Below are 19,681 nucleotides of genomic sequence, written 5' to 3'. Positions count from 1 at the left end.
CAATTTGAGTTTAAATACATACAAATATGGAAATCTAAGTAACTTTACCACACCATGGGTTTCAAATTCCTGACAAAATCAAGACCATGTACATGTGTATTCCATCCACAACAGCACATATCAATATATTTAAAGGTTTCAGCTGCCTGATGACTACAGGCCACAGCTAGAACATGTACACGCAATTGCTTTTGGATTCATCCACTGGTATTATTACTCTAGAGAATGAATAATGGGATCAATTAGTTTGGAAAACATGTGTAATGGATAGCCTTACACATGCAAACTTACATTTCTTTCTCAATGTTTGAAAGCTGTTGTTAGGTAGTTGTGACTGCAGCTATGTTTATGGGACAGTTATGTTACCTGTGTGCCAGCTCCAAGTGAATTTGACAGGCTACTATTTGGGGACAGTTATGTTACCTGTGTGCCAGCTCCAAGTGAATTTGACAGGTTACTATTAAATTGGGGACAGTTTTGCTTGAGGCAGTAATAAACAATATTCCATACATGTAAGACAGTTTAAGGCCACTATCAAACTGGTTGACTGGCAGAGTATAGGTAAAAAGTTGATCCTGAATAAAAGAATTCATATTGCTCAACATACAATTGCTAACACAAGCAATTCCTATGACTCAGCACATAAGATAATAGTGACCATAATACAAGACTACACATATGGGATTCAAACATTATAGTAGCATTAGCTGCAACTGGGATAGTTTTTTCATCAAATAACCAAATATATATTCACTACAAATTGGTCAATTACATATAAATAGACACTGTATAGATAGTGGTCACTACTATTATCTGTAGGTGGTGTAGTGGCAAGTTCAAATCTTCAGTGAAAGCTCAGTTTTGTAATGGTATAACTGGATATATTATCCATAAGCAGTACAGAAACAGGTTGAAATCATGATCATTATTGAGGGCACTGATTTTTTGGTGCAGACCCAAACATTTATTTGATTTATCATGTATATAGCTACAAAAAAAATGTTTATGCAATTCTGTTCATGGTGTACAAAATTTATGAGTTAGTTATTCCAAAGAAATATTTTCAAAAAATGATCAAGTTGCAGTTTGTGCAGGTAGTACCAGCAGAGATCAGTTTATATTTGTACTAGATCGACCATCAAGACATCATCTTAATTCACAAACCAATTTCATGTAAAACTCGCACATATTTCCAAGGCAATACCTTATCTAGAGCAAAGATCAGAACAAAGCCTTATTAGTATATTACTGAATGATGAAGTCATAACACATACTAAATGAGCTCCTGGGAATATAATCTGTCATCATTTACACATATCATTAAAATATGTATGCATTAATTTTACCCTGGGTAGTTTATTTATTGTATCAATTTAGAAATGCTATTAAAAATATAAATATTCAATGTGTGTGTGTGTGTGTGTGTGTGTGTGTGTGTGTGTGTGTGTGTGTGTGTGTGTGTGTGTGTGAGTGTGTTGTACTATACACTGCGATGTACTATACACTGCATTAAGTCTTATATATGGTACAACAGCCTCCCTCATTGCAACTGATAGTGATACATAATACTCATCCCACAAATGGCCTTCCCCAGTTGTTCCCTTCTGGTCATCCGCTTTACTCTTAAAAATGAAGTCAGCAGATAGTAGAAGTACATGTAGTTACTGTAGTAGTAAAATTTATCTTAAAAAACAGGATACCCAGGAAACAATAATAGCAGATTTCCACTCAGGGTTGGTGCTGTTATCATGTTTTAATAGCAGGTTTTTCCCAATGCATTTCAGTCACATTCATGATAATCTTTTAACTCACATGCCTAGAGCTGTTTCTCTCTACAACATGTTCCTAAGCAGTTGATATTATAGTATCCAGCAACATGATTGACAGGCAAACAACCACTTGTTTATCTATTCTGAGTATAAAGGCAATCTATTTATTTATTTATTTACATGTACTTCAAATTCTTCAATGCTGTGTTTTTGGCGGCTGAGATACATCACTCTAAGTGTTGACTGTCGGCTACTATGTTGGCAGTCAGCTGAACTAACACAACAAAGAGATACACAGTAAGTACAGGCTGTGGGCTGACATGTTGGCAGACACACTTTAACAAATTCCTAAGTAATCAATTATCAGTTAGCCCAAGGGTATAGACAAGTTTTATGCATGCCTGGCCCTTGTACACATCATAGATATACAATTTTAAATTTAACTCTTTGGTCAAATTAAGATACAAGAACTTTTACATTGGAAAAAAACCACACTAATTTCTTATGTCAAACTAAGCACAACTTTGCTGTATATAACACACTACTGGTAGGCTTTGCTGATGACATGAAGGTTACAGCCCCAGTTGCTGTCATTGCAACTCTTTTCCTTAATTTTGTTGACATTTTATAAGTTGCTGTTCTTGCTGAACATGTATGGTTGTCAAGTGTTGAAACCCTATGGATAGTCCAGAAACTAGGCTATCTGGCTCAACATGTATGGTTGTTGAGTGTTGAACCATATGAATAGTCCAGAAACTAGGCTATCTGGCTCAACATGTATGGTTGTCAAGTGTTGAAACCCTATGAATAGTCCAGAAATTAGGCATTCTTGCTCAACATGTATGGTTGTCGAGTGTTGAACCATATGAATAGTCCAGAAACTTGGCTATCTGGCTCAATATGTATGGTTGTCAAGTGTTGAAACCCTATGAATAGTCCAGAAACTAGGCATTCTGGCTCAATATGTATGGTTGTCAAGTGTTGAACCATATGAATAGTCCAGAAACTAGGCTATCTGGCTCAACAATGTCGTTTGATATTTCAGCTTAAAAGGAGGATGAAACTGTTTCTAGTAAGGACTGTATGCACTTTACAAAAATAGTAGTTTATCGTACATTTGTAGCACAAACTACAGAAAAAAATACGAGAGCTTTTTAATTAAGATTTATAATTCCTAAATGCAAACATATGAATACAATTTGTAATGTTGTAGTATAATTATTTAAAATATTGGAAAGCCACTATGTGTACATTTGTACTCCAGCTAGACAAAATATCAAAATGCAAACAATAATGGGAAAGTAAGAATATTGATATATTTTATAAGACACTTTATCAAAATGGATAAAAAATGGCTTTCGACAGAGCAGCTGTATGAGATCACATTGTTACAGTCCTTACAAAGCATTCTGGGATATGTCACCTGAGGCTGGTGAAGGGAATCTATTACAGCACGGCCCACAATTCTAAATTATTAAAACTACCAGTTCACATCATGAGAACAAACAGACGGGAAAAACATGTTAGCTTTTCTGATTCCACACAAAAATTCTTTCAAAACAATTTTGTATTATATGATTCATTCCAGATAAATTTACTGAAATGTTTGCACAACTTTTTTTTACGTGAATAAACTGCACAAAATGGCTTTATCTGAAAATTTGTATGCTCTGTACCTAGTTTTGTCCTTCTAACTCATAATGTAAATCACTCAAACTCATAATTGCCTTTGACTTAATATTGGCACAAATGTATCACAAAGTAAGCACCCAAACAAAAAGTAAGCCCCCAAACATTAACTGATATTTTTTTTTATTCCACAACACAGTATCCTTCCCCAGGTAAATTAGGTCAAAGACAGGAAGCGAGTGACATTAATATGTAAATTCTTATTTTTGTATCCCATGATTACAATTACTTGGACAAAGAAAGGTCCATTATTCCTTGCTGGTAAAATATTTACATATTTGAAAAGTCACTGGGATTCCAGACATATACTTATGTAACCAACAATACCAGTTTAACAAAGACATATTAAGTTTTCAATAAAAATTTGTAAAATTAATTCATTGCCATCAATAAAATCAATAATACCTTTATCTGAATGATACAAGAATAATCCTTCAAATGGCAAGAAAGCAATATCAATTTGCAATCATTCTTTTTTATATTTTGGGACATATGAAAGAAATACATTCACTTTTTGGATATAAAAAGTATGTACTTGTAAGAGCTGCTTCTTTTGTGTAGGGAAACTAAACCGCTAGAAGCAGTAATCAAATAAAGTATAGTACAGTATGTATATCACTTGTAAGTTACAGGAGAAATTAAGATGCCTTGGTGTTTCACTCTTAAGACATGTTTTCTACACACACCCAGACAATTTCAAATGTCATAAAAACAACTGTAGAGGTGCCACGCACAGTGTGGATGTACATGTAGAAGTAAATAAGTAACAATGTTCATTATCAGTTGGAAAGTACACTTGAAGCCATTAAAATCATCAACTCCATTTGCCTGTTTCTACTACACAGTAAACAGTTAGCAATGCTTATCACGTTTCAATGAGATTGGGTAAAGGATCCTGCTGTGTGTTGTGTCTCTGTTAGCCTTGAGTTGAATTGTGTCTATCTGTGTGTAAAAAACATCGGTGTCCATGAGTTAAACTCCATGGCAACTTCATTTCTCCTGTACCATGGTTGACACCTGCCACAGCTAATAAATTCCTCAACAAATCATTCTTATATTTCTGCAATGCAAATGAATGCTTTCATTGACTTCCTTTATATTGTATTCATTCTCATTTTCAAAGTTACAATTCCTAATATGAATGCATAGCCATCAATATTCAGTGAACAGCCATTCAGATCTGGTTAATATTTCCAAATATATTATTCTGATACAAAGTGTTATGATGAACTGGTTACACCCTGTACCAACAGGACATTTTCAGTGTATATGTACATAGGTAGGGATACACGCTATCAATGGATTGTTCAAATCAAATATTATTATTAGACCAGAAATCTGAAACACAAAACTGTGAATCAAGCAATGGATTGGGACTTCAGTATACCACATTAGATCAGAAATCTGAAACCCCAAATACAAGTTTTACTCATTAGAATTCAGAATACACATAGGTTACCCCACTGTTATGATGACCCCTTCCTCTAGGCCCTATCCATTCACAATGCCAGCACATTTAGTCAAGTATAAGCCAGAAATCAAACCACAACGTACTTACAAAATACCTGCACATTAATATGCGGGCACTGCAAAAGCACCAACACCCACACAATGAACTTTAAGCATGCAGTCAACAAGGTCAACGAACAAGTATGTTTTATGCAAGTGATGATTTATATGCACCAAGAATGAAATATTTGTTGTTGTTTGCATTCTATACTACTGTCCCTTAATCGTATGACAAGTAGGCAATGTTGTGGAAGGCAAACAATGATGAATTTTTCAGTCCAGATAATCTTTTGATTTAGATTAGTGAGAATGATGAAATCACATCAAATATACATGTTTACCGTTAATGTAAGTTTATCATCATACTGAAATTCTGGCTAACTGTACCCTTACACCATACTTCATTTGTGCCATAATCAAGTATTCTATTAAGAAAGATCACAGTATCAGTAAAGGAAATACACTGATGTACATAAGCACCTTGAGCACCAAGTTGTAATTCCTACAGATACAATATACCCAATTCACAGGCAGCAACCTACAAGGTAATACTCAAATACACCAATGTGTGTAAGCACCATGAGCACCTAGTTGTATTTCCCACCAATACCCTATTCACGGCAACAAGGTATGAACTCAAATACATGTACATCCATGCAAAACTTATAAATACATTTACACTGTGCATTTTCTTAAATCAGTGGGACACAGATTTCTTTGGGTTGGATCGCTTGGATGTTTAAATTCCGTTTTGCTGCTTTTTGTTACAGCAATAAATCGTTTAGGTGACCTTACTGCTTTATTTCATGAATAATGATGGACTTGCTTTAGAAACTTAGGCAAGGTCAGTACAAAGTGAATATCAGTTCAAAGGAACAGTTCACTTTTTACATTTATGTGTCACTTTTAGAACATTGTCAAGCACACATGAAGTAACAAAAAAATATTTATGGCATGATACGTCTTATCAAAAACAGCACACAAAAACATTTTTAAATGTGCAATGAAGTCAGGTCTGTAGTCAATCAGACTTGTAATTTATCTAAAAAGCCTTGACTAAATGGAGTACAGTGATAGTTGTTTGAAATAGTGCCTGTATACCAGAATACATGCAATGCCCAAGGTTTACTGTATTACACATGATGGCAGGATTGAACTATGCAGACAACACACAAGGTACATCCACAAATGTTATTGGGACTGTTATATTAGCTCTCTTCTCATACTAATGAAATAGATTTCAACAAATTTTGGATATGACCTTGCAATCAGTAGAAAGCTCAAACCTCGGTGTGGCCTTTAGTCCAAGCATGAAATGTTGAAGTGCAGTTTTGTGGCAACTTTTAAGGTACAGACACTAGCACTTGGCAACTACTAACATTAAATTGTGCTTGTGTAGTTGTGAAAAATAAAATATTAACTTTTTAAATTTAAAATCAAAATTATTTTTAGCATTATTTTTATCACTCAGCCATTTTTATATTTTTCAGCTCAAAATCTGCTGACTACAGGAACTTTAAACAAATTCACAGCAGGCCTGTTTTTTTTTCTGCACAAATCCATGTTCTCCATGTTTTTTATACTTAATAGTGTTAATACCCATGTGTTCCATGCTATATTCAATTCCATTCATTGTCCACAAATTTACTGGTCCAAATAATGATGGTTCTTGTTTATACAGCCACTATATATTGTATATAGATCATAAACGCTAACCTTTGATTAAAGTCAGAGTGCACTCTTAAAATGCTTGGATGTCTACTATATACATGTATGTATGTTAAAGTCATCTGTAAATTCTAAGTAAGTAGAAACAGGGGAACCCACGACATGCCACCTGAGAATGGTTTTAAAGTTTATGTTGTCAGGAGTAATGTAAGATTTGGGAATTGAAGTGACAAGATTGACAAACTACAGGAGACTTTTCAAATGTTGCAGGTATATTGTATAAATAATCAAAGAGGAACGTATGAGATCGATTACAATGAACTCTGGTAGAAAACGGAGCCCCTGGCAGACTTTAGTAGTAGATTTTTTTTCAAATCCATGCCAATTTTTGTCTCACTAGTCTAATGGTCTGAGTCTGTGACTCCATTGCACTCACTCAAATAAGATACAAATAAGAACAAGCATGTAGTAAAGTCACAAATTTGGCCAATAGACAGGCAGTTTTTTATCTCATTATTTATACATTTTTTATTCAGAATAGTTTGAAATCTTAATGCCTTCAATAATTTCTTCAATATTTTAGGTACATTACATACATATGTTTAAACCATTATGACATATAATGACTGGAATGCTGACAGTGGCTGACACTGTGACAGTCTTCTGTTTTCATTTGCAATTAACCTTTGACTTTGAATTTGAAATATGACACCTGTGATATCATATGAAATTACAATTTTTCATAAATAGAGTTATCATTGATAATTGCAATATCTATCAGGAACACATAGCCATGTAATTACAAAATCTCTGTATAGATGCAATCCAGGGATGCAATACATACATGATACAGTCTGGATGCCAAAATGGTCTATTAAAACCACATATTTGAAAGATTCCATGAGGGATAATACTAGAGTACGATACATACAACTAGTCCTATCAAATTGTTAGGGTTTTTTGGCCATTTAATTGTAAGTTAAAAATATGTGTACTGGGACATCACAGACTATGGAACTAGAATTTAGTCCAGTATTAATACCTCATTAATTAAATTCAATTTGAAGAGCTAAAAGCAGGGAGATGATCGCCAACTTGATAGCTGTCACATTCTATTCAAAAGGACATTTTCCTATATAACTTCTGTATTGAGAGGTGACACTCAAGCAAAGGAATATGAAATGGAATACACAAGTAACAGAAGTGTGAGGTCAGAGGTTAACTTGCTTGTATAAAGTGTAAGGTCATGGGTCAGATTTAGATAGCTAAAACAGACAACTGCTCCTGTCTGTTTATTTCAAATGGCAATCAATGTCTATTATAAGCAGGGAATGAATAAGTACAAAAACAGCTATTTCTGACAAATTTTGCCATGTACACTTTATCAGTGAGATCAGGCAGAGATAGGCAGAACACTTGTAAGTTTCATGCTTTATCAGTGACTTTCAAACACAATAAACAGCAAAACTGACAACCAATAACTCTTGGGGAAAGGAAGAGATAGGCAGAACACTTCAAAGTTTCAATTCAAATATCTCCCCTTTCTATTAATCTTTAGTTTTCTCCATTTATGACGCATATCAATTGTTGTACACTCTTATCTCACGATGACATCATCAATGACAAGGACCGGAAACACAGCTCTGTTTACATTATCTGTCAATTCCAGTTGCTAGGGACAACACCAGATGACTTGAGGACATACATCTAAAGGTTCACTCAGGTTATGGAGAACAGTAAGAAAATCAAAGACATTCTGACATGGTTAGAAAGGCTAGGATTTCATAAACAGATTGGTTATTGTTTTCAAGGCTGTACTTTAATGACTCACAATCTCTTTATATTTTGGAATTAAAATCTTGTGATTTCTCATCTCAAAGTTGTGGTTATGGAAATTTTATGAATGTAAATATCCATTTTGTTAAAATCGTGGGATAATTTCAAGTCAACTCTTTAGGAACTGAGAGAAGCCTTGTTTCAATTACATAGGGTATAAATTCACTTCCAATATTTAGAACTTGACAAGTTTTATTAATTAATAATAAAGTAAAAACCATATAGAATTTGCATTTATATCAATTTCAAATATTAACAAAATCCATTATCTAGCCAATATAACAAGTCTGTCACTTTGGTACATATTCTATACTTTGGCTTACCCAAGTCAGACACACATTTTGCTAAGAAGAAAATAAATTATATCAGAATCTTTGCCAAAGTTATTTCATGATTTGTACTACATCTTGGTGCATTCTATGTCACTAGTGTACAGGGTAATCTATCTTGAAATTAATTACACTTTGAAGGGTCACCATGTACTGATGTAGGTTGATTTTTTATTCAGTATTAACTGACAATAAAGCGCAACATGAATATATTGTCACAAGTAGCAATTGAAGTGACAAGGTCACAATCTGAGTCACACTGGCCACAGTAAATTGTCAAAAAGATTAAACTCTCGGTATTCAAGGCTCTCACACAAATGAAACACAGGAAGTGAGGACAAATGTATAAAATCAACTGATTTTAAGTTTTCAGTACATTTCCTGTGATTTTGAAACACAACAAAAAAGCCTTTAATAAATTAAATCCCAATAACCAAATTTGTTTGACTAATGACATTTACTCAAAATTATTGATTGTTTCTTTTAAACTGAGTAGCTGTTAGTTTGTTAGTTCATGATCATCTTACCTCCACCTACTGAAAGAACAGTACAATATAATTTGAAATGTCAACAATTCTTTATTTTTAGGGACTATATATCTATAACTTTTCAACTTTAATTTTACTCCAAATATTCATCTCTCTGGTGCACATTACACCATTACGGCTTTGAAACTATGGAAACAACATACATACGTCCAGTCACATGAATTTTACAAATTTATGACCAGAAAAGTGAAATTCAATATTCCATCTCCTACATTTGTACAATTCAATGAATTGATAATGATTAAATGGTTCAATTTCTGTATACAAATTGTTGTATTCTGGCATACAATTATCATAAACTAAACTTAACCTTGTCAGCTCCCGAGTCATAGATTATCACAATAAAATCAGCTACAAAATAATAAAATCCCTACCTGGTGACAACAGAAATATTATGATTGCTTTCATCAATTGTAAACCTTCCATCTCTACTGGTGCTTTAAATGTTAATACTGATAAATGCTTTTCCCGGAGACAGTTTCCATGGCAACAGACTTCCTTCAAGATGATAAATTAATGGCTGTCGTGCAAAATCTCAACTACTGACTCATCAATAAATAATACCTTGGTATTTAGTTGTATTGATATGGTACACTTTAAACTCACCTTTTTTTTTTTTAGAAACTCATCTTTTTATAAATCAAGATCACATCAATCAATTATTTGAAGGAAATGACAGAGACGACATCATTTCTTGTGATATCCATTATTTCACTATTTCTAGCTACAGAAGGGCTGAGTACAGAACGTAATCAATTTGAATAAGAAGCTCAGGGGGAAATGCAATGACGTAGGTTACAATACGTGTATAATCTAGTTATAGGTGGGCTATGATTACGATGCCGTACCACTGACGTCGTATCTACCTTTCACTTACACAACACAATGAAAAACAAGAGTACTGATTAGTATCCATTATTAATTTCTGAGTTTCATACTGCGTAAACAATCAGGGGGGCCACCAGGAGTGAAACTGTGATGGTCAGCATATTTCAAGCGACCATATTAATCTTACTAGTGTCACACAACAACAAAAAGTCTTACAATTACAACAACAGAAAGAAACATTTCACAAAATAATTTCATTAAGAAAGTAATATATATGACAATTTCATAATTCTTTATATATTTTTTTTTGTTTCTCAAACAATTAATTTATTTTATTTCAGTAACTAAAACATGATTCTATAACATAGTTCAAGTCACATGAATATGGCTAGTTTCAGAAACTTATGGTAAAACACAAAATTTCCCTAAAAATGATGAAATTACTGACACTTTGACTCTGACAAATTATCAAAAATGGTACGTGCATTTAAAATAATCATATAAGTTTTCATAATTCAGCCTTAAAATATTCAAAGTACATGTTATAATTAGCTTCCAAAAATACTTACTTGGTGCCATGCTAGGTCAAAAATAGCAAGAATAAAAGGATATTTTGAACAGTTTTTATGGCATCAGTAATTACAGTAAAAATCCTCAGATGAACTTACATACATAAACTAATGGGCCCCTATTAGAAAGAGCATTGATCAATTCCTTTACAACTCAAATATTTTGACAGATGGCAAAAAATCAGGTATCAATTCTGTACAATTTGTACATGTGTGCTTCACGAATCTAATTTTTGACTTACTTATATTTTTTTCATTATTTAGCGATAAATGCATGAGAGGAAGTGCTGCGAAAGTAATCACTTTGCATTTTGCAACAACCTGACACTTCATTAAATATTCAGTCTCTCAACTGCTTTTAATGGAAGCCCAAAGGAATTGAGAACAAAACCTACAACCTACATTGTCACATTACGACTTTTGATGTGTGAGGTAATCGACTGAATGACTTTCACGCAAATAATATTTGGTCACACACAAAACAGGAATACTAATGAAAAATGTAGGTGAATTCTGACATGTTTTGTGTTTAGGTTAATAATGTCTATAGTTGTGATTTTTCTTCATTTCAAATCATTTTTCTTCATTTCTAAATGGTTTTACACTAGATTTTCTTTATGGAAATTTGATCAGTTTTTAATCCATGACTTCTGACTATTTGTCATTGCATCATGTCAACTAAAAATAAGAAGGGTCAGAGTGGATCACTGAAAACGACCAGAATGACTCCTTAAAATAAGAAAGGTCATAGTGGGTCAACATCATCTCACAACTTACACTGTTTTCAAATTTATAAATATACCATGTAAGAGTAAACAAATTATAATACCTATGCTTTAGCTGCTCTATTATTTTTAGATATTCAAACTTAGCAAATGAAAACATACATCCTTAATATTTCCCTTATTGTCTTTATACACAGTCAATAATTAACACCTTGTCACACTACTCTATACAGTAAGATTATGGTGCCAGCTCACTTCCATTGCAAAGTACACCTATCCTCTTTATCTCTCATAAAACTACTAACATATTTCTCATATGTTTGTAAACTGTCATGCTGCATATGATGGCCATATTGTCCAACATAAATATACCAAAGGCTTGTACATGCTTTCATATGGCTTATAAAATGAATAGGTCTTGATGCTAGAAACCCAATGCTGGACTTTATGTAGTTAAAATGTATCAAGGTTTCTCGTAACAAAATTTTGCATCCAATTTTTGACAAGTTTCTACATGTTTACGTGTCTGTTTTTTGCCTGATTTATACCCAGACAGATTATGAATATATTGTATATATGATATTGGTTGTGGTACATCACTCCTGCAAACCATATTATTTAATATGTTTTCCATTCTTTGCGGTATGTCTAAGATGGTGCCCTAAATTATAGGTTTGTGGTTTTGAAACACATTTGTACATTACATACATTTGGGGTGCATTCAATTGTGATGAGTACTACATGACATATATTACAAAATATTTTGTACAAAAATTTAGACTAAGTATATTCCAACAAGGAAAGTCCTAAATATTGTATTTTCCAGCTCAAAGAAACCATAATTTTTTAGTCAATTCTCATCTTCAATTCAGAGAGTCACTACAGATAAAGACAGTCCACAATCACTGCTGTGAAATGTACATAACATGTATCGTGCAGGTGTGTATGTCTCAGGTTAATTTCTTGTTAAGTTTCTAAGTCTACATTTCTACAATCAGACATGTGTAGTTGTAGCGATGACTCACTATCACAAGTCCTGGGTATATGACTTTAAAGCATTGGGGTTGGTGGTTGGGAGTGGTGGGTTGGGGTAGCCAGTAACTGTGTATATGTACTGTACTTATGATTTGAAAGCATTAGGGTGGGGAAGGGGTGGCCAGTATCGAAAAAAGTTGGTCCAGAATAGAAGAATGATCCCATAGCGCCACTGATATTGAGATAAGATGACACTATACATTCAAGAACCTGGGTTGAATCTCTGATATTGAAATAAGATGGCACTATAATGTATAAACTCAAGAACCTGGGTTGAATCTCTGGCCCTTTAATTTTAAATTAATAAAAAGTTATTAATTTAAAATTTATCAAAAGTAGAAAATGGAAAATTAGTTCTATCAACAAACAGACAGATCTTTGAGCTACAAAGAAAGACAAAGCTATGAAATTTGATGAAACGAAAGTAGATTTTGTCATGACAAAGTATGTCCTAAATGTCATGACCTTCCATTTATGTATAAAGTCACTGAAAGGAAGGCAGTCAACGACCTCTAAATGACCCAAGGTATTAGCATACCAAAAGACCCATTGGTCAGATTAAAATGGCCACAATTTGCATAATAAAGAGTATCCAATAACTTTAGCCAAAGTGCCTGGGTGTGATGCACCTCATCTCTGGGAATGATTCAACTTAGGCCTTCCATGGTCAGTGTATTCACCAAAGAAATGCTATCGGATTACTGTATAGAATGTAATTTGGAGGAAGGATTACTTTGTTATTTGTACACTAGTAAGCTGTTGGTATGTCCATAGGTAGAACATGAAAGATGAAGTAATCAAAGCCATAGGAACCAACTCCATGACCTTTACTGAAAAAAATAAACCCAAAGCATTCTCTACCTTAAGTTTATACCTGTAACTTCACCAGTCCACACAATTTCCTCTGCTGACCTTTGACATTTTGGGAGACAGTTTATGAGAATTTTGTCATATATAAAAGTTGAAGCCAATTTATTTAAATTACCTAATACACCTTATTCATTTGAACTTTATGATTGGTTGTCAGTTTTTGTAGGCTATTAAACTTTTAATGTTCAATATATGAACCACAAACACTTCAGGCAATACATAACATAGTCTCTATTTACTATACGTGTAGTCGGTTTTGTTTTCTACAATCTCCCTCTTTCTTTTTCTCTCTCTCTCGCCATGTATAGTCAAATGGACAAATTCTATTGAAAATCTTGCTAAATCTGCTGGAGAAATTGTCAGTAGCAATCTATCACACAAAGACAGGTGGTTATAATTGGTTACTTCATTCAGTTCACTACAAACTCAACCTCCAGTTTGAATGAAAGTGTCACGAGGACATGATAACGTCATCACACCAATGCTCCAATAGCATAAACTATCACTGTTGGTGGTAAAAACGGAATTCGGTGCTAGAGAAATCCATTTGTCTATACGGTGGAGATGATTGTAAAGTATATAGGACTAGACTAGGCAATGCAGTACAACCTGCCTAGTACTAGTAGTAGTACTAATACTTTACCAGAGTTTGAAAAGGCACATAATCAAAATCAAATAATTTGTGAAATAGAGATGGGGACATAAATGATCAACAATATAAAAGTTTTAAATAAATAATAACTTTGTGTACATGTTATTCTCCCACCTGGAAGTCCTGATGCGTGGTAAAATGTCACAACCTATCGACACCAAAATACAGTCCTTGAGGGCCTGACTTGTTGAATACAGTGAATCCACTATATATACATGTAGATAATATCCACCCCAAGATAAATCATTAACTACTGCCCCAAAACCCCTGAAATATTCACTTAGGAAGTTTCAGCCCACTATCTGCTCTCCTACGTACAAAGCCACGTAATGAACTTTTTCAAAATTTTCACTGTTTTTACCCGATGCACAAGAATGATTTTAAAATTTCACCTTTTTCTGAGCAGTTCCACAAAGTACCCAACCGTACCATGCTTCAAACTACCACCACCAATATATTTTGTTAGTTTTTCTTTGCTATAACCATTCCCTACAATTTCAACTCAAAGGTTGGAAAAACAATTTTTTGGTATTACTAGAAATAATTTTTTCATTCCCATTTTCACTAAGTCCCACACTAGAGTCTGTATACACCAATGCACAGCCGAACAACTTGCCTTGATCTAAATCAACACTTTTTATCTGAATATTTTGTGATCTAAAAGATACTTTTTTTCCCATATAATTAAAAATTTAGTAAATATCAAAATTAAATCTTGATAATTTCAAGAATACCAGTTTAAACACTCTCAAAAATGGTCTGAGTTATTATAGTAATCTATATTCAATTCCACTCAAAAGATTTTTTGACTAAAATACAAAACACAACATATAGAGAGAAGTTGTAAATTCAATAATGGCTTGTTTCTATTCAAACTATGGTTTTCAAATCAATTGTCAATGAATAGACTTCCATCATGGCTGAGTGAGACTATATTGAATGAATGCATGTAAATTATTCTGTGGTGTAATGAATTGAGGCATTGATTTTACTTGTCATTAGGTGCTGGTGTCTGTTTGTATCACTTTATGGAAAGAAAGTGATTATCTAACACCTTTAAAGCCCCAATCCCTCCCAACCCCACCCTGATGGTCAACGAAAAACACGAAAATGTGAAGATTTGCATCCAAAATATGGGGATACTTAATATAAAACTTGCATAGTTTGCAAAACATTTGCCAACCTTTTGAATGAAGTCTTGCAGTAGCTACTTGATCTGTGAATCATTCATATATCACTATTTGCCACCCTTAATAAATTTGAGAAAGCCCTCAAGCATTTTTTTCTAACATGACATAGTATGTGCAAGTATATTATCAAACATATCACACCCATATATTAAAACAGATTAGTGGTACTCAGTAATATTTGGCAGTGTAATTGCCAGCCACAGTTGCCAAGTCACAACTACCCATTTCATGGCCCTGAACTGAATAATCACTTTAGTATTGAATCTTAAATCGCAATAATCATCAAAATAGCATCAGTCAAATATCGAGGCTTATAAGTTATATCTGTATAATATTATGACAAACCAACTGTGTTGATAAAAATATTCTGTTGTTTATCAATCAGCCAAACCATTAAGTTAATGGATACAGTGCAGATAAGAGATCACTTCATATTGAGTGTTTTCTTATCAATTCCTATAAATTTATTTGGCAGACCTCTTTTGTTCCCCTCTGCCATATTATCGCAAATGAGCTACAATGTTGATACAGTACAAGATAACCACTATGTGATATCAAGCTTTCTGTGTTGCCTACGTTGGCGTTACCATGTCAACGGCAAGGTTAATTCGGCAGGTAACCCTAAATGGATGAGTCAATACAACAAAATAACTGACATATTTGATAAGCTGACAACATAGAGGAAACACCCATTAGTAGTTATCTAATTTTGAAACTTCATACCTTTGTATATAATCATATCATTTTTCTCTAATTTGAGTTTAGCCGAAAAGCATTTATCGGTGTATTTTATCATGACAGTTGTTCAATACTCTGCTGCAGTACATTGGCAGTAAGTTAATTAGTAGTGAAACAGATGTGTGATTATGTTTTATGGTTTCACCGGAAATGTCACCATCTGTGTGAGTGGGGAGTCTTTTAATATTTGTGTACTGGGATGAATACGCCAAGATGTGCTTTGAAACACATGATATCTGATCTATATTCAGTAAAATGATTCATTCAAACCATTTTATCCATATAATATTATTAACATTATAACAGTGATACATATATCACCCTAATGATAAACAAATCACCCTAAATGTCAAAATTTAAGAATTTTTTCATAAACAAAATTAAATAATCTCACTGAATTACTTTCATTTCAGCTATCTTAGTCTAAATCTATATAGATTATACTTGAAATTTGAAATTTGAAAGGTCAACATATTCCCTTAACAATGCTATGCTAAATTCCTTAATTGACTGGCCTTTGTTTGACATAGGACAACAAAGACAAATGCTTTTAAGTGTACCTTCTTTGTTACAAATCTTCCTGGAAATAAAATCCTAATGGATTTCTGATTTTTTACAATCTATCTAATCCTCATTAGCCGTCTCATTTTCTCTATGTCACTATCCTGCCAAAATACAAGGTTATTTCTAAAGTGATGTGGCATTCAGACCCCATTAGTATAAGGAATAACATGACTTATAATATGGCAGCCATTGATTACTTTGTGGTGCTATTGTTTCACATAGCAATATTCTCCCCTTTGGGCTCACGACGATAAATTTCAGTCGTCAAAGATAAAAAAGAAATAAACTTATCAAGGAATACAGGAAATACGTAATGTCCGGAAATGATTTAATTTATCACAAATACACAGAAAAATCAAACATGAAGATGAAGGACAAAATTGATATGTCACGGAACAGTGACTATATTATATATTGAAAGGAATAAATTAATTGAAGTATTATTGACATGACATTCAATCAAGTGAAAATTAAAAAAGAGAAGTAAGTATTTGCGAACAAATATTTTTCACTTACCCATATTTGAAGTTTGACTCTTTTGTCATTTCTAAACACTGTCTTCACCTTAAAGTCTATGCCCACTGTACTGACAAATGCTGACGTAAACGAGTCGTCTGCGTACCGGAATAAAAACGAAGTCTTTCCCACACTACTATTCCCAATGATTAACAATTTGAACATGTAGTCAAAATTCTGATCTGCAGCATCTTTTTGCCATTTGTTGTCCACAGCTGCCGACGCCATCTTGAGAAATGACGAAGAGAATGGAAAAGAGCAAATAAGATTATGTGAGATGCTGAAATCAGTCAGAAGGAAATGGTGCCCCCTTTTTATATGGTTAGGCCTCCTTGTGATGAACCAAAACTGAAGAAATTTGTATGAACAGTTACTGTCAATCTGAGCGGAGACGGATGATAGGTATGTCTGTAGATGAATTGAGGAAACACTTTACGATATCTGTGCAATAAAAAATTACCAGAAATCTGCCTCCTGATACTTCAAAGACGTTGAAATTTACACAAGGTTAGACACAGAGCAAACTGATTTAAATAGCCTGGGCACTCAATCTTCAGAACCAATACCGAAGTCTACAGCAGGAAATATTTCAGAGAAATTATGAACATCGAGGAAACGTTACTTCTTAATTACGAAATTCACAAAATCTGATAGCTAGCTTTTAAAGCTAATGACGTAGTTGTGACGAAATTGAGTTTGGAAAATGACCTCTCTCTCTCCTATTCTGAAGGCACAGCACGTTCGCCTACGCTATAATGCTACAGCTTACTTTACACAATTAAAAATTGTCAAAAAATGACATCATCACGAATATGAAAAAGCAACCAGCAACATTGACAAAATCACATGACTAAAATGAAAACACAAGCAAAAGATATGGACGAAATCGTAAGGGTATTACCTGGACTACCCCTTCGTGTCTCATTTCAAGAAGCAGTTGACGCAAAAACCTCACCAGCAAATCGATACTAAGAAAATTAAAATATTAAAATGACTCGAACACCATCACAAACGTATTCGGAGACCGCGAAGGGTAAATTGAATGTGTACTGCACACGTCAAACGTACACCTGAACGCTATGTATGGTGCCCCTCAATAACACAAGCTTTTAAAAACAAAATCGATAAACTTATTTTGAACTAGCCACTAAACCAACCTTTCCACCAGACCAGCAAATTTACAACAAAACAAAAAATATCAATTGTTATCCGATTCACAATAAACTACCCATATGTGTTATTGGGAGGCCATTTTGCGTGACGTACACCTGAGCCGACTGACTGATGAAAATAGCGTAAAATTTGGACTGCCTTCCCGCCAAGCTGCAAGACAATATGTCGACGTGGAAACACTGTCTTATAATACTATTGTGTCAAGTTGTTGTTAATATAACGGTAAGTCGGTCAAAGAAATGAAGAATAGAAGAGAGATTCCGGCGACATCTTACCTTTCACTCTAAATGCTAACGCTTATTTGCATATGAAATAGATAAACCGGATATGACGGGCTTATCTGTCCGGGGGTGGCCATCATATTTATTAATGTTGGACATTGTTGGCAGAGAGGGGAGCGCGAAACAAAATTTACCCGGCTAATACACACACATAACCGATTTCAGTTCTACAAATATAACGCCATAGAGCATCTTTCATGTCGGGTTTTATTCGTGACAGAATAATTTTAGGATTTCACCTGACTGGTAACACTTTTTATCCCTCAGAGTGCAAAGGTCAAGATGCAGACTGTCGCACTGAACCAGAGTCTGATGAGAGAGAGAGAGAGAGAGAGAGAGAGAGAGAGAGAGAGAGAGAGAGAGAGAGAGAGAGAGAGAGAGAGAGAGAGAGAGAGAGAGAGAGAGAGAGAGAGAGAGGAAATTGTTTACTGGGCCTATGCTACATTGCCCCTTTGTGCTGTTGTTACATTTGTGTACGTCAAATTCATTCAATCTAAGACTAATATAATTGTCTCTGCTATTTGACAAAATTTACATTTGCATAATTTATTAAATGGGTAATATTTTCGAATTTGAATTCGCATATGAAATGTTAAAAAAATATAAATACACTACGTGAAAGTATTACCGTATTGTAATCATTGAATAAAATAGTTTGGAGTATGGAAATTCACTTCGTCAACTTCAAACCTGACTCACTGTTCTCTCTCTCTCTCTCTCTCTCTCTCTCTCTCTCTCTCTCTCTCTCTCTCTCTCTCTCTCTCTCTCTCTCTCTCTCTCTCTCTCTCTCTCTCTCTCTCTCTCTCTCTCCTCTCTCTCTCTCTCTCTCTCTCTCTCTCCTCTCTTCTCTCTCTCCCTCTCCCTCTCTCTCCTCTCTCTCTCTCTCTCTCTCTCTCTCTCTCTCTCTCTCTCTCTCTCTCTCTCTCTCTCTCTCTCTCTCTCTCTCTTCTATATGCGTTGTCATTTATATCGCTTTCGATTGATTAAATGTCTCATTCACTATACCATATTTATAATGTATTCACTATCACAAAAAACACCATGTTCATTGATAAAATATATACTTCCACATAAACATTTTCAGACCAGTGATTTATTCATGCCTCTATGATTTCAGTTCATGAATAAAATATGTAATACGTCACGTAATGAAAAGATCACGGCGTAGTTAACACCCACATAGTTGGAATAT

General features: G+C 34.1%; 1 protein-coding gene across 3 annotated transcripts in view; it reads right to left on the bottom strand.

Moving 5' to 3' along the window:
• Positions 1-18,525, bottom strand: part of LOC144436073 (ras-related protein Rab-3) — a 36,809-nt gene extending 18,284 nt beyond the window's left edge. Inside the window, exons 1-3 of one of the 3 annotated variants that reach the window (XM_078124740.1) lie at positions 18,193-18,447; positions 17,937-18,003; positions 17,036-17,263 (exon numbers count right to left, since the gene is read on the bottom strand). In XM_078124740.1, the coding sequence (XP_077980866.1) occupies positions 17,036-17,263; positions 17,937-17,960 (252 nt within the window). In that variant the 5' untranslated portion in view covers positions 17,961-18,003; positions 18,193-18,447. Of the gene's footprint in view, positions 1-17,035; positions 17,264-17,495; positions 17,605-17,936; positions 18,004-18,192; positions 18,448-18,483 lie in introns of those variants that run through there. The other 2 variants (XM_078124742.1, XM_078124741.1) reach the window with 2 other exon arrangements.
• Between the last annotated feature and the right edge of the window lie 1,156 nt (positions 18,526-19,681).

The sequence above is a fragment of the Glandiceps talaboti genome, chromosome 6 (assembly GCF_964340395.1).
Source record: "Glandiceps talaboti chromosome 6, keGlaTala1.1, whole genome shotgun sequence".
NCBI classification, from domain to species: domain Eukaryota; kingdom Metazoa; phylum Hemichordata; class Enteropneusta; family Spengelidae; genus Glandiceps; species Glandiceps talaboti.
Note: the sequence above shows the minus strand (reverse complement) of the source record. Positions and strands in the feature narration are given on the sequence as shown.